Below are 16,539 nucleotides of genomic sequence, written 5' to 3'. Positions count from 1 at the left end.
GCCCATTTACAGTGCCGTCACAACCACCATCAGAGCAGTTGTTGCCAGTGTAGTAAAACTAAATACTGCCAGGTGCTTCATTTTTATGTCTTATGCTTTGTGAAGTCTAGTGTTTTTTTTGTTATTTTTATTTGTTTGTTTTTTCTTTTGTTTTTCTGTCTTTTTCCAGAATGTAGTGAGTGTTGAGATCTTTAAACAGAGCTTATAACTAGTGGCTGGTTCAGCTGTGTTAGTGCAAAGACATTTGATTGTACAGGAGTACACTCAGTTTGAGAGTTGTGTTTCATTAAACCCTCTTCGCCATAGTCTTGTTGCTATGCTTGTTGATCATTTCATTCTAGCACTCCACATGTAGTTTAGAGTGATAGCGTTACTAACCCTAACCTTCTGAAACAAGGAAAACAGCTTTTCATTTTTTGTTGTCAAAATTACATGTTTTTGACAGAGTTGAAGCAAATAATAAGAATTGGCCATCAATGGTCAATGAATGAATCTAAGATTTCACACAAGTTATTGCAGTTCAAAGTCTTAATTAGATTTAATAAGAGAACAATACTATAGTCAAATCTGACAATCAGTGATTACATAGAAAATCTGTATATGGTAATGTGGCCTTAAGCTTTGATATGATACCACCAATCATCATCTCCACCAATTGGGGTAGGAGTTTTGGAAAAAGCCATAGAAACAAATAAAATATTCATGATTTGATGAATATAGTTGTGCAATTGTAAACGTGTCCATGACATTTCAGCAGCAACAGACAATCCCTGGGCTCAAGACTATGCATTTTGTTCACAAAGCAATGCCTGCCAAAGTTTTTCATTTGTTTTGTGTTCATCACAATTGTTCATGCATATCATGCAAAATCCTGAGCGAAGACTTGATAGTTGAGAAGCACCTGGGAGCAAATCCATTCCCCAACCGGTTTGCTGCTCCTGATTAACAAAATACTACTAGGCTGAATACAGCACCTCTGCTGCGTTACTATCAACAAACATCTGTCTCAGTACAGCACCGTCTCTTCTTACCCCTTTCACCTCCACTACATCACTCTTATTAACGCCCTTATTCTGTGGCTAAACTGACTAAGTCAGAGGTCCCTCCTGCCCCTCTGGCAAGTTGACACTAGGGTGTAAGGCCTCAAAATGAAAATATATTTTGCTCCCACACTCTTTTGATTGGTACCCTGCCTGACCACATGTCTGTAACCCACCCCCCTTTCCTTAACTGCCCCCCAGCCTCTCACCGGGTTAATCTTCTGCCTCAGGCCTGCTCTGTGTCAGTAGGCTCACCATTCTATGCAATACAATAAAACTCACCCCACCACATTAAATTGTGAATGAGGACTTGACTGAATTTTCTTTAACATTAACTTTATCAAAATAGGCTGTTGAAACATTTTTCACAAGCAAACACATTTCACTATTGTTTCTGTCTTCCTGTGAAAGTCTTTTTTGTTCATTTTTGTTCCACAACCTGTTCTTGTTTGCATGGAAGTCATTTTCTGTGTAGCTGTTTTTTCTTAGGTCATATCATTGGCTATACCTTAAATTTTTAATTGTTTACCTTTTTTTTTTTTTTTTTAATTTTTGTTTTTGTGTTAACTTATATATCCCCATGTTAGACAAATGAATGTGTAGCTGATATTTCATTTTAATCAAAACAGAAAATAATGTTCTGTGTATTGTATGTCCTCCTCTTTCAGACAATCTCAGTGGGGTTGATAATGTTATTCCCTGAACTGTATGTACTGCAAGGAAGTAATGGTTGATTAATTCATTTTTGAAATAAAATGTCATCAATCACAGTTTGTTGGTCTTGTCCATGGCATTCTGTCTCATTTTCCTGTGTTCCTGTACGGTTTATTTTCTTGTCGTTTTTGCTTTTGCTTTTCTTTTATGCCTCTGTATCATGATCAGTTTACGAGTCATTCAAGCTGTATCATCATGTACTGCCCACATTTCATCATAAAAAAATGGGTTTGTGTTTCTTCAGCTAAAGAGACTGTATCAGACGAGTCAAAAGAAATAATTGAGTTAGCGGCTCAGGTTGTGGTAATACACCGTGCCATCACTAGATGGTGCTACTGCACTGCTGGCAACACATTTAAGAAAGCCGTGTCAACAGAGGTGACATGGATGTTGTTACATCTTACACGGCAGGATAGCACTGCATTCTGTGTCACTCTAAGTTCAAAAAGTCCATCCTTCCTCCAACCCATCGGCACCTCACTCGGTCTTGAGCAGCTCCTTTAACATAAGCAGCTTGCATCATTTCACCAGGTAAGTCTCCACCAATCACAGTTACCTTTGGATGATTGATATATTTACTGATACTCTGCTATTTGTATCAATTCATTTACTTGTATGCATAAGCAGATATCGCTGAAATTTGGACGACTCAGTTTCAAACGCAGAAAAATCATTCAAATGTCAAAATCGTGGACTGAAGAAACAAAACATCTTGTCAGTGTCGCTCTCACTATCTGCTTGCAGAGTTAATGTTGTTTTGTGCTCAAATAGCACCATAGAACATCAGACGGGACAAATACATGTCGACATAAAGTATATGTCTATCTAACATATTTAAATCTAGGTAAATACACTCAGTCCTCTTATATGACCCTGTCTAGCTTACCAGCAACTGTAAGTTATTGGTAACTTACAGTTATACAGAAACTGGAGGACTCCATGTCCCTTCTCATCCTGTACGCGTGTGTGTCCTGTGTGGTTGTGTGGTTTTGGGGATGGTTGCACTTCCACAGGTCCCAGCACCACCTGTCAGGAAGATTCCTGTGCCAACATGGGCATTTGTATCCAGCAGTGGGAGAACTACACCTGTGACTGTTCCATGACCTCCTACACCGGCACTCAGTGCAATGATCGTGAGTACTGATGTCATATTCAAATACTGACAGAGTGAAGGAAGTCACCGCAGCGTAAATCCAGAGTCCAGAGTTGAGTTGTAACACTTCCCCCTCCTGTTCTGTTCAGCTGGGACAACGTACATCTTTGGCAAAGGAGGAGGCCTCATTACGTTTAAGTGGCCGGCCAATGAGAGGCCGAGCACCAGGACTGACAGGCTGACTGTCGGCTTCAGCACATCCCTGAAAGATGGGATCCTGGTCAGGATCGACAGCGCTCCGGGTCTGGGAGACTATCTCATGCTGCACATAGTGAGTTCACTCACACACATCTTACTGTAGTTGTTTCATTTAAGCTGTTTCTAAGCTTCCCTTTGTTTTTGTGACTGCTACTGTTGTTATCCAGATTTTGAGTGTGATTTCGGCTCACTATGCAGAGTCCCCAGCTATTTTTATTTTTTTGAAAGTATTTTTTGGGCGTGTTATGCCTTTTTAATTGATAGGACAGCTGTAGAGAGACAGGAAATGGGGAGAAAGGGAGAGGGGGAACGACATGCAGCAAAGGGCCACTGGTGGAATCGAACCGGGGCTGCCATATGGGGCACCTGCTCTACCCACTGAGCTAAATGACGCCTCACTCTTGCAATTTTTGAGCAATAAAATTGATTAATACGTCAAAATGATCAGCCAGTTATATGTGATATTGCTGCTATGGTGACAATAATATGACATTAGCAGGCAAGAGGCTGAATCTCTAGGTCACTTAACATGTCTCACCAGTCTTTGTGTCGGCTATGTTAAAAAATGGCAGATGAATATGCGATTGTTTTATAGTGTATTTTCTAGGGCTAATCCACAGTAAAAACAAAATATTCATTGTGCAGCTATTACTTTTGTAGCGTCTCTCTACCATACTTTACACCTCACTACTGCTGACTTCCACCACCACCTGAGCCCTACAGTACTGTACACCTGTGTTTCAGTGTTTATAATCAACAATTGTTTTTTTCTCATTTCAGCAACAAGGAAAAATTGGAGTGACTTTCAACATCGGCACAGTGGACATCACTGTGCAGGAAACTACACCAGTGAATGATGGGAAGTATCATGTTGTCCGTTTCACCAGGAATGGTGGCAATGCTACGCTGCAGGTGGATAACTGGTCCATCAATGAACACTTTCCAACAGGTACAACACTCATTCATCCGTCTAATCTAAAACTACACATTAGGCTTCATGAATGCAGGTGAAACAGCTTCAGTTATTGAAAGCATCACGTTTCCTGTCAACAAGACAGGCCACTGGACAGGATCTGCATCCAAAAGAAGAGCAGTTACCATTACACTTACTTCAGCTGTTCGTGTGTGTGCTTTGCTTTCTACCGTGAATTATGAAGTGACAGCTGTGTGACTGTTCTGTGAACTCTGTAACTCTCAATATGACTCAGCTGGAAAATGGCTGAGGAACATGCCTTACATTTTTGATGGAACATAACTGTGTATATAATGATAAAAGCAGGGCTTCCTGAGCTTTATTACACTTATAAAGCCCATCTTCCGCTGTCAAAAATAATAGTTTATTATGATTATTTTGGAATAGTATCTTTTGGCTTTTTGAAAAAAGCATCAAGAGTGAAACAGATGTCTGACAACCTTCCAACAGGAAATATAAATATAAATTGTGTAAACTTTTAAGCACTGTTGCTTCAGATCTCACATCTAGTACTAGTGTCTGGAATTATGAGGCCCAGCACAAACTGTTATAGTTTTCCCTAAAGATTAAGCAATTTATGCTCCAAGTGGGGATGGGCTTTTGAAGAAATGTCCTTAATCAATCATCAGGAAAATTAACAACCATTTATTGATCCATTGTTAATATGAAAAATTACCTTGCCAGAAAATACTAAAGATTTAAATCTTAAACAAGACAGTCAACATTTATTGTGTATTAAACAGAACAAAAAGAATATATGGCATGTCAAGTTAATAAGAAATAAAAAAAATACTACAAATGCTACTAATAATTTATTATTTAAGTAATTAGATAATAAATTCACATAAAGTGAATATTGAAAATTGTAGAAATGTGCAATAAGTAAAAAGTTATATGTGCAGGTCCACCACATGCAGCAGGTCCAGAGTTCTGTCACTCCACTGTCCACAAATGAATCAAAGGGGAGAGTCTTGTTCAGTTGAAATGATGATGAAGGATGATGAATGTTCTGTGACAGCAGTCTTGTATGGACCTAAAGTCTTAACCTAGATTGCCAGGTTAACAGAGGTGGATGTAAAAAAAAACACAACAACAACTAGATGGATAAAGTGCAAGACCCACTGATAGTACTGACATACGTAGTCCCACACCTAACATTTGATGTCTGGGTTGCAGAAAGTTGTAAATACCAACAGCAACCCTTTAGCTGTCCACTGCAACTGCTAGAATATGAGCACTAAAATGTCACGCACTCTATGGGGTACTAATGATTTCAGTCACACTGTAGGAGCATGACAGCATCCATCAGGATGGGGAATTGTTCAGAGGCACTGACGAGTGCATCAGATCCTCCCGTATCCTTTCATTCATCAGGATTAGAGCAGTGTAGATCACAGGTTACGGCTCAGCCTACATTTTATTAAATAAATTGAATATTTCAATTTGATTGCAAAATCAACATCAACTCATGTTACTTTTGGCAACACTAATGTCTGGAGATAAGTTGTAGATGAGTGCATGAATAACCAAAGTTTCTGAGTATTTTTACACTCTTGGTGATGAAGAGAGTTTTGAACATGTGTTCCTGGAGCTGAGGTTATATTTCTGCGAGAACTTGTTCATGTTTGACATATTTAGAATTTTTAAACCAGATTCGTAATCATCAGCTTTTGATGTCAGTGTCAGGATTATTGCTCTAACATTTAGTTTTGCCAGATTTAGTATTTTTAGAGTCTCCTTACTCTTAGCTGCAGAAAAACAGTAAAATTGGGCATCACTGCTGGATTAAAGAATCTTTGTTCAATTAAAGAAATAAAGATATATTTAGTGTGATTGACTCAGCATGTAGATCTGTTTTAAAACAGAGTCAACACATGCAGCAAAACAACCCCACTGATTTATATAAATGTGCTGCTTGATTTGATTTATCACATAATCGTGAAGTCTTTTGTTGACAGATTTAGATTTTATCCTCTCAAATTAACCTGCTCCAGAGTTCAGCATAAATTGCAATAGCGGTTTACAACAGGAACAAGTGAACCATTGTCATAGGACTGAAAACCCAGAGTTAAACTTGAACTTACCTACCTGCTTTGTAGTACAGGCCTCAGGTGCAAGTTTCCAGTGACAGCTATATTGTTTTGCTTACTCCACCCATTTTGTAGCAGCTGTAGATTTGTTATGCCACTGGTGACATCACATTAACCAAACTTTCTGTTTACTCTTCCTTGAGTAAAAACAGCTGAATACGATAAGCTGCTGTGATGACAGGGTTAGAGCCCCGTGTTCTAATCGTTTCCATCCGGATAATTTAGTGTTGTCTCCCAATAATTATTTCTATTTCATTGTAAAGAACAAGAATTATTATTCCAGGCTAATAAAATTGTAATCCCCAGATAAAATAATTTAAATGCATTGTAATTGTTGGAGGAAATTTGATATTTCCTCCAGGTGACTTGATGCTGATGATCAATAAATGTCTTTATAAATGTCTTTGTAAACTTTGAAGGGAACAGCGACCTTGAACGCTATCAAATGGCCAATAAGAAAATTCCTTTCAAATACGCCAGACCAGTAGAGGAGTGGCTACAAGAAAAAGGTAACTTCAAACCAACATGTTTCTTCTCTTATGTCTGTTCGCTATAAAGTTATTTAGTGTTTTCAGTGACACTCCCCAATGTCCTACATTGATGCATGGTTAGAACTTCACACAACATAAGGATTGTTGGTGTCACAAGCTTGAACATGAATATAAACCCATGGAATAAACCTTAAATTGAATTTTATGAATTTAACAAAAATATGAAACTAAATAAGTGTCAATAATTTAACCAATAAACTGCAATTAATTCACTATATAATTAGAATTACTGAATAAATTAATGAATAAGTTCTAGTAATGCATTGAGAAGAAACCAGATGTTTTTCATATAGTCACTGAGGGTCCTATTTTGAATGGGCAAGTGCAACAACCAGAGCAAAGGTCTGACATGTTGTGTGTCATCTTAGAACTAATCTGCCAGTTTGGAGTGTTTATGTCAGTCAGCGCAAAATGCAAAAAGGCTGTTTTGATGAATAAATACAGGCTGAATCAGCCACAGCGAGGTAGGACAACAATGAATAAACAAACACTTGAGTTAGGTCATCTTTACACTACATGGTTCAAGTAACCCAATTCAGACTTTTTCCTCTCAAGTGGGCACAACGGGAAGAAATCGCATGAAAATGGATATTGTCCGATTGGATTTAGGTCTCCTTCATATGTGAAAATAAATTGGATATGAATCTGATATCTGCCAATATATCTGTAATCTAAACAGACAGATCGGATATCTCCTGGCATTGCAAGTTGTATGTCATCAATAATGCAACGATAGCACATTTTGATCGTAGCGCTGATAACCGATGTGGCAGCAATCAATGATGTACAGTATATGCCCAGTACTGACATTTCACACAAGGAAAGCAGGCATAAATGCAGATATCAGATATGGGTCACTTCTAATAGAACATGTAAACAGACAGTCAAGAAAAATTGGGTATAGACGACAAATTGGAATTGGGCATCAAGACCTGTAGTGTAAAGACAGCCCTGAACTCCTGTTTGAGCTTCTTACAAAGGATGCCTGTGAAGTTATATTTATTTATTAGTCATTTACACGCCTACTTTAATTCAACTTTTCTTGGATTGGCCACTAAAATGAAAAGAGAATATCAAGGTAAAAAAAAAAAAAAACTACCCGCTGAAGCACTAGTTGTCCTGGTTGTTGTGCCACCCTTAAAATACGGCCCTTGGTTTTGATGTTAATGGTTTTCTGCTTTTCTGAAAACACCATACATCTGGATGTCCCCTCTAGGACGGCAGCTGACGATTTTCAACACTCAAGCAACAGTTGCGATCGGTGGCAGTGATCGTGGGAGGTCCTTTCAGGGCCAGTTGTCCGGCCTTTACTACAATGGCCTCAAGGTGTTGAACATGGCCGCCGATAGCAACGTTAACATCAAGATTAACGGCAGCGTGAGGTTGGTAGGTGACGTGCCCAGTGTGGCCGGCTCAGCCAGGACCACGGCCATGTCTCCAGAGATGTCCACAACCTTCATTGAGACCACAACCATGATGTCCACCACTACCACACGGAAACACAGATCCTCTTCGACTGTACAGGTACTGGTTCACTAATAAATAACTTAAATTAAATATGGAATGTTAATAGTAAATGGACTTTGCTCATCAAGGAGTTTTGAGATTCAAATTGTCATGATGAAATTAAGAACCTTTTGTCCTTTTGTCAACATATTACAGTATCAGTAACTGATAGAAAGGCAGACAAGTGAGCATGTTTCAATGAACAATTTCTGAATGCGCTGAAGCTGTAGTGAAGGTTAGCAAGATTAACTGTAGTTGATGCAACAAGAGAGAGTGGATATGGACTTACTGAGATGAGTGCATTACTGCAGTGCAGAGTGACAGGGACACCTTGCAAGATAGTACACTCTTAATGCATAGGCTACCTGCCAGCACTTCAGTTTCCTGTGCTCTCCTCTTTATTTTTCCAGGGAAATGCATGTCATTTTCACGGCTCTCAATCTTTATCTACACAATCCACACAGACATGTACAATTTCAACCCAGCTATCAAGGCAATATGGGAACGCACCATTCAATTTACTGTAGTGGTGCATGGAAAAACGAGCAGGCAGACATATCCGGGCGGATTTTAGGATTGGGTGATTTTTGTCTATTAGCCGTGTAAACTATCAGTGACTTATTTAAACACCCACTCAGGCGAAAAAGAAATCTGCTGCAGTTATCAGTGCTTTATTTAGCATCCAGCCTTTTCCTTTGGAACAGGTGAACTACAGTACCATATTCCTGCACACAAGTGCACCTGTACTTAGCTCTTAGTGCCCCAAGCAGCTGATCCAGGGCTAATGCTATGCCATATCCTCTAATTCCAATAAAGCCTTTAAGAAAGCCACTATTAACTGTTTCAGTTTGATCAAGCCCCTTCACTTTAAAAACAAATGAATAAAGTTGGAACATTGCCTTTCCAGACTTGTTATTTATTATACTGTATATACGTTTATATATCCCATCATTTAAAGCAGATATCAGTGGAATGTTTTTGTTAATATAAGTCCTAAATAGTCCTATTTTCCGTCAGCAATCACTTACATGAAGTATTTCAGCCTAAACACGAGTCTCTCCGTCACTCTGCTCTGCTGTAACCCGAGGAGAAAATTTTCCTTGTGGGATACAAGTGTTATCCAATGAGGAGAGAGAACGGCATGAAGGGCTGTGTGTGCAGCCAAGGGATGCGCGTGAATGTGGTGACGTAGCACGAGGACCAATTGATGCCTGACAAGGGCGGGGGCTGCTAACTCATGGTGCGTTCAAAGAAACTCGTACTTTGTGTTTTTCCTTCCTGTGAAGTCATACCAGTTCGATCTGGTACGAGTTCACGGGTCGGAAGTTACGAGTGGCCGTTATAGGGAACTTTCACAGACAACAGGATGGTAAAAACACGAGCTACGGGTTACCTGGAACGCTACCAAGTCGTAGTTGTGACTTGAAGCTGTAACTTACGGTTTCAAAAGCCTGCCTTGAACGCAGCATTAGCCGAAACGGCCGTGAAGCTGATATCTGCTTTATAGCTAAAGCTAAAATAATTTGATGGAATCACAATTGTTAATTCAAAAAACATGTATGCAGAGTACACTGATAAATAAAAACATTAAACCAACACATTTAAACATGCATCTAAAAGAAGTCCAAAATACCTCCCAAATGAAACCACAAAACTTCTCCCTCTAGATAGGACTTATAAGTCAACAGCTGTGATGTCCTCTAAGGTCTGCTGTTCCTCTCATGGATGCAGCTCCACCAGTTCAGCTAACAGTTACAACATCCTCAACCATCTGGTACCATGTGGCCACACCACTGATTGATTATTACCATCGGTCTGGCCAGTGGCCACACAGCGAGCCCATTCTGCTAAGTTAGATACTTGTGCTTTTCCTGAGAGCTAACTCCTGCAGTTACCCTCATGGAATAGGGTAATAGGGTAGCTTGTTATCTCGTCTGCAGGAGCCGTTGCTCAGGTTGCGACTCGGCTCTGTCATGTCCGCTGTGTCGGCTACGAGTCTGTTGTTCACAGTGTTTCCTCCACGCTGCCCACCAGCAGTCCCCAGCTGTTGCTCATCTGCTGCTTACAGCCAGGCCATTCAGTGTCTGTGCCCCCAGCGGGCCGTGGGATACAATATTACAGCATGCAGTAGTCTGGCGGCTGGGTCATAATGTAATGCTGAAAACTTACCAGAGGACTACAAACACAGGGTTAATTATTAAAGGGATAGTTCAATATTTTGGCAAATTGGCCCATTCCCTATAGTCTTAGGAGAAGGTTTGTTACCTTTAATTGTCGGTGCAAGCTATTTTTAGAACGGCTGAGCCAAGCCGCAAGCTGCTCATAGTTGTTTTTGAGGTAAATTAATGCAAAACCGCTGATGCGCATTCCCATCGGGGGCAGTCTCTGCATTTGCCTCAAAAACAACTCCGTCACATAGCGTTCCGTTATTATCTCATAGCGTGGTGAATGTGCAGGTCACAACTTGTCCACGAGAGAGTTTTCGAGTTGTTTGATTGTGTATTTATGAGTTTGATGAGGGAGACCAAAAAATCCCATTATCCTCTGTAGCGTAGCTGTGAGCAGCTCGCGGCTCTGCTCCGCCGTTCTAAAAATAGCTTGCACCGACAATTAATGGGAACTAACCTACTCCTAAAACTATAGGGATTATGGCAATGGGCCAATTTGCCAAAATGTTGAACTATCCCTTTAACTAAAGCACAACATAACCATGCAGCAACTACACACATTTTCAGGTCATTTCATAGTATCTCTACTGGATAAAGGTCTGGGATCTGACTGGACCAGAAGGTGGATTCATTTTATTTTTTTTAGATTTATTTTGATATTTAGGCTAGTGGTCCAGCTCCATCACTCAGCTTCTACAGAGCTTCAGCAGATGGAGAGACACCCAGACAATATTCTGTAATAGACAGATAAACCTGAGATCTCAATTAGCCCTGTGATTAAGTTTACCCTAAATACAGATGTGTTTTAGCGAGAGGAGAAGCCTACAGGTGCTTAGGGATTTAGTTTGACTCAGACTAGGGGTTTCTTCCCCTGCATGCGTAAAACCTGATGGTTTATGATACCATCTGGTTGTTTTCAATTGTAATTTTAGGGGAAATTAGTTTACCCCTGTTTTTCCAAGCCTGATAATACGATAATGATCAAATCTATCCTCCCTGAAGCCAACCACTAGATACTGGTTTGTAGCCTCATGCCAACAAGGTGCTATGAGGGCACTCAATATATTACAAAACTTCTACTGCAGTATACAGTAAAGTAGCAATACATCAGAAAAAGTTCTCAAGTATAATCTATGTATTGTTATTTCAACAAGAATCAACCACAAATGGTTCATCATAGTGGTGTTTCTGTTTCTGGGATTCAGTGTGACACTATTACAATCTACACTATGTAATTAGTGAGAGATGGACGTCCCATTTCTGGCATTAGGTTTAGGCATACCTCTACAAAATCCAGAATAATGTACAGAATTCTCTCAGCATTATCTACTTGTTATGAATTCACCAGGTGTCAGTCAGTAGCTGTAATCTGTCTCTGGCTCCATGTAATTTAAATCTTTCCCAGCGTGTTTCAACAGAGGGTGAACAGGATTAAGCAGCTGGTATGCCATTCTCTTTTACTATGGGCTTTTCTCAGTCTCATTTGAATCTGCACCTCTTCTGCTGAAGTTCACATGGATGGTCCAGGTAGTAGCACCACCCTGAAGTCTGCAGTCAGTATGTGCATTGTGTGTCACAACAGTGTCAGAGCCTGTTCCTTGTCTTGGTTCAAAGGGATCTTAGTAAAGTATTTCCCTGGGTGCTTTTTGGCCTGGCTGTGGATCTGTAGGTTATTTGGGAAATTATCTACACCCAGGATGTTTTGCAGTAGTTTCTTCCTTGTACTCTGGTTTTTAAACATATCACCTACTGGAGAGATTTTCTATGTATATTTTCCACTTATGCTGGGCAAGATGACTTGACAAGTTATCAACATAACTGTCAATCCTGTTCAGACTGCTTTCCAAATCTTCTTGCTAACCCTAACAAATGTGGTTTTCTATTGTAGTGTTGTGTTTAATTGTTCGATCTTGCCGGTTATCACCTTGTTTCTTTCATTAATATCCGCCATTAGTTTGGTGGAGCTTTTTTCCAGATGTGGACATTCCTGTTAGTTATCCATATGTGGCATGGATTTGGGATTAGCAGTATTAGATGCTGTAGCTACTGTCTGACACTAGGCATGTGTAATGATAGAGCTCAGTCCCTGTTGCAGTTTACACTTTTATTATACCCCCAAATCATTTACGTTATCAAATAAAACATCAAATAAATTGATTTAATATGACCTGTGCTCAAAATTCCTACCTAGGTCAATAGGTTGGATGTGTAGCAACTGATGGGAGGGTTACACAGGAAATAGGTTAACCTTGAGATGATCTTTTTGTTAAAATATTTTCCAAGGTGACAGTTTAACATTCATGCTTTTCCCCTGTCTTTGTGTGTCCTCTTTGTTGTTGTTTTTTTGCTCTTTATTTGTTTTGTTTTTTTGTTTTGTTTTTTACGTCTGGGTATCTTTGCTGTGGCTGTGACCTCTGATGACCAACGTTCTGCCCATGAAGCATACGGCAGATGACATTGTGTCATCCGCAGAGTGTTCGAGTGATGACGAAGACCTGGAGGAGTGTGAAACTAGCCATGCAGGTGGGCTAGGTTAGTTTGCATTTGCTTGCTTTCTTTGTGCTTTCATTCATCTGCACCAAAAGGATCAAGATATCCTAAAAGCATCAAACCCCCATGGGTGGACAAAGTGCAACTTCATGAAACGGCCAATATAGCAGCAGTAGCACACACATTAGCCAATCCAAGAGAAGATGGATTATTTAGGATCCATCTCAAATTGAAAAAAAAAGGGAAAAAAAACAACCTAAACTTCAACAACCACACATTTAGTTGATTTTATAAGTTCCTAATTGACAACAGTAGGACAGAAGGCAATCCACATCATGAGCTACACTTGCTCATGGGGTCCTCCAAAGTGGTTAACATGGTCACCATACAGATTTTGTCTGCTGAGAAAAATAATGAGGGTTTTACATGTCATCACAATATGCAAAATTTGTATGATGGTGAGCCATGTTCTCTACACTGATGCTGCAAAATGTGTCACATGGTGTTCAAGTCCACTGTGTCTACCACCATTCACGGCTCTACAAGTTTTCATTTTTAAATAATACATTTTGCCAATTTTTCTTTCTTTTTCTGTTCTCAAAGTTTGTTTTCATCTTTCAGATATTGTGCTGTCTAGACTACATTGATATATTTTACTTTTTTGTTTTCATTTGTGTTTTTCCATAGAGGCTTGCATTGGTACATGTAATAGAAAACAGATATCATTGAATTTCTGTGTACAAGCTTTTCTTTGGGTCACACTTTTGCTTTTAGGTGTACTTGTTATTCTGTCTTTTTTGTATCTAAATATTAGAAATCCTAAAATGTTTCAAGCATTGTGACAATAACTCAGAGAATCAGTTTGAAAGAACTTGGGAATGTCCATAATTTAGCAACAACTGTTGTGTGGAACAGCAAACAGCCATATTGTCAGTAACCATAGAATTGTATTTAACATTTTCAGAACATATTTTAGTTTCTGTAGCCTGGTGTGTTCATTATTATTATTATTATTATTATTATTATTATTATTATTATTATTATTATTATTATTATTATTATTTATATATTTATGTATTCATTTATTTATTGTATTAGTTTAATACATCTTAGCTATTACCCACTGTGATACCCATCCAGACAGATTTAAAGCAGAAGTAAGCGATCCGGTCGTTTTGGCTAATGCTGCGTTCCAGGCAGGCTTTTGAAACCGTAAATTACAGCTTCAAGTCACGACTTACAACTTTGTAGCGTTCGAGGCAACCCGTAACTCGTGTTTTTCCTTCCTGTTGCACCTGTTTTACCTGTGAAAGTGCACTATAACGGCCACTCGTAACTTCCGACCCTTGAAATCGTACCAGATCGAACTTCTGCTTTAAAGCAGAAGTAAGCGATATTTTTGTGTTAATATAAGTCTTAAATAGTTATATCTTCCGACAGCAATCACTTACATAGAGTGTTTGGACCGAAACACGGGTCTCTCAGTCCCTCTGCTCTGCTCTGAGCCGAGGAGAAAACATTTATCGTATCCTACAGTTTTTATCCAATGAGGAGAGAGAACGGCATGCAGGGCTGTGTGTGCAGCCAAGGGACGCCGTGAATGTGGTGACGTAGGGACGACGACTGTTATGGTGCGTTCAAGGAAACTCGTATTTTTCCGACCGTGAAGTCGTACCAGTTCGATCTGGTACGAGTTCACCGGTCGGAAGTTACGAGTGGCCGTTATAGTGACTTTCACTGGTAAAACAGGTCGGAAAAACACGAGTGGGTTGCCTGGAACGCTACAAAGTCGTAAGTTGTGACTTGGAGCTGTAATTTACGATTTCAAAAGCCTGCCTGGAACGCAGCATTAGCGAAAACGACCGGACCACTTACTTCTGCTTTAAGTAAACTAAACAAGAGCTGGTAATAGGTGTAAACGATTGAAGAAAAAAGGTAAGGACCCCGATTGACATGGTTATCACATAATAGAAGTGCCATAATGCTTTGTCCAAAAAAGTTTAATTTTCTAGGCCCTACAAGCAGACCTTCAGCTTATATTGTCATAAATGGTGGTGCTGCAAATAAACAAGCCAGCCTCAATTAGTGAGTTTCACACTGTGACTTTTTCTCCATTAACATCAGAAAATAGCTTAAAATGAGGACCTAGTCCCATTTCTAACAGTCACATTAGAATTTAGTGCTGTTCTGTTGACAGTCAGTATAGGCACCGATCTATTTAAGGTCATTCCCAGGTTGTTTCAAAGAGTGTGAAAGGTTGTGGTGTAAATGAGTTTAAAGCTGTGCTGTCAGGCCTGATTTTCTTGGGGATTTGTGAAGAAAGACAAAGACAGGGCCCCAGTCATCCAATCATGTGTTTACACAGAAATTCACACCATTCTAACACTTACATCACTTTGACGATGACAACGGCATGCTTTGATTTTAAATTTCCTTTGTTCTTTTGAAGAGTCAATGCTGTTTCCTATTTTTGGTTTATGTTTTTTCTGAATTTTGTTATCAAGACATTAATTCCCATCTGTTTGCCAATTTATCAAAAAAACACTTTCTTTTGTTTTGGTTTCATCATGTGTGGTGTGATGTTTTGGTGGGCGACAATTGTTTCCACATATGTTTTGACCACCTGGCTTTATACCATGCAGCTTTTGATAAAAAAAAAAAAAGGAAATAAAAAGGCAAAAAAAAATTTCTTGCCATTGACATTTTTTGTCACAAAAATTCAATATGCAATTTATGGCTGATATAACTCAAACTTTGTTATTCTTCAGTCTTCCAGTGCCTTATTCCCCTACCAACCAACCTTCCAATAATATACTGTATTTGATCATTTTAGTGTGGATGGCATCAAAGGATTTTTTCTTGCCACATATTCATGTCTTTTCCATTTTACATACAAATTATTGTATTTACCACTTGCTAAATCATGGCACCAGTGCTTGGTAGCATGATTCAGTAAACTCTTCAACTCATTCTCTGATCATGTCTTTGCATGCGTTTTGATTGACTCCATGCTCCTGCATTTAGACCGACTTAGTTGCTTTGTCTGCATACATTTTTCAGTTGGAAATCTTTTTGGCGGTCCTAGTATCATTGAATGTCATTTATCTTACCCCATACTGTCTTTATTTTGTCAGTGTGGCTGTTTGTCTGTTTAGTTTGTCTGGAGACGTTATCAAGTGATTCTGTTCTCTGTCGTAAATCTGTGTTTTCTTACCTTTCTATCAATTTCATAAGATGGCAAATAAGAGGAGTTTACTTACTGCTGTAAACTATGTATTATTTTTCTTCCTGGAGACCATACTTTGAATTGCACAATATAAAACAACCTCTGACAGTTCATTCCTTTAATCAGTCACTCATAAATCATACTCTATATTTAATGTCATAATTAAAACAACACACCAACAGCAGATCATTTACCTATGTACATTATCATATTTAAGACAAATTAAGCTGCTAAAGTTGTAACGTTTTATGTATGAGTCATTGTGAACACAACTTGATGTGAAATGCACATCAGGTACACTTTGAAATTACTTGTTTTATCATATTATAATCAAACTTGTGTTTTGAATCATGGTTGTTAGCAGACCCCTTTTAAGATAATATATGACCACATACAGTATCAGATGCCATAGTTTAAACATGTCATGCAT

General features: G+C 39.0%; 1 protein-coding gene across 1 annotated transcript in view; it reads left to right on the top strand.

Annotated features, from left to right (window-relative positions):
• The window catches only part of nrxn3a (neurexin 3a), a gene marked incomplete at both ends in the record, with an annotated part of 114,389 nt that overhangs the window by 90,866 nt on the left and 6,984 nt on the right, over positions 1–16,539 (top strand). Inside the window, 5 exon segments of the mRNA XM_083997719.1 lie at positions 2,768–2,887; positions 2,997–3,178; positions 3,886–4,054; positions 7,936–8,243; positions 12,835–12,925. Of these exon segments, the coding sequence (XP_083853845.1) occupies positions 2,768–2,887; positions 2,997–3,178; positions 3,886–4,054; positions 7,936–8,243; positions 12,835–12,925 (870 nt within the window).

This window comes from Trachurus trachurus (genome assembly GCF_905171665.1).
Source record: "Trachurus trachurus genome assembly, chromosome: 22".
NCBI classification, from domain to species: Eukaryota; Metazoa; Chordata; class Actinopteri; order Carangiformes; family Carangidae; genus Trachurus; species Trachurus trachurus.
This window is presented reverse-complemented; position numbering and strand designations above follow the sequence as displayed.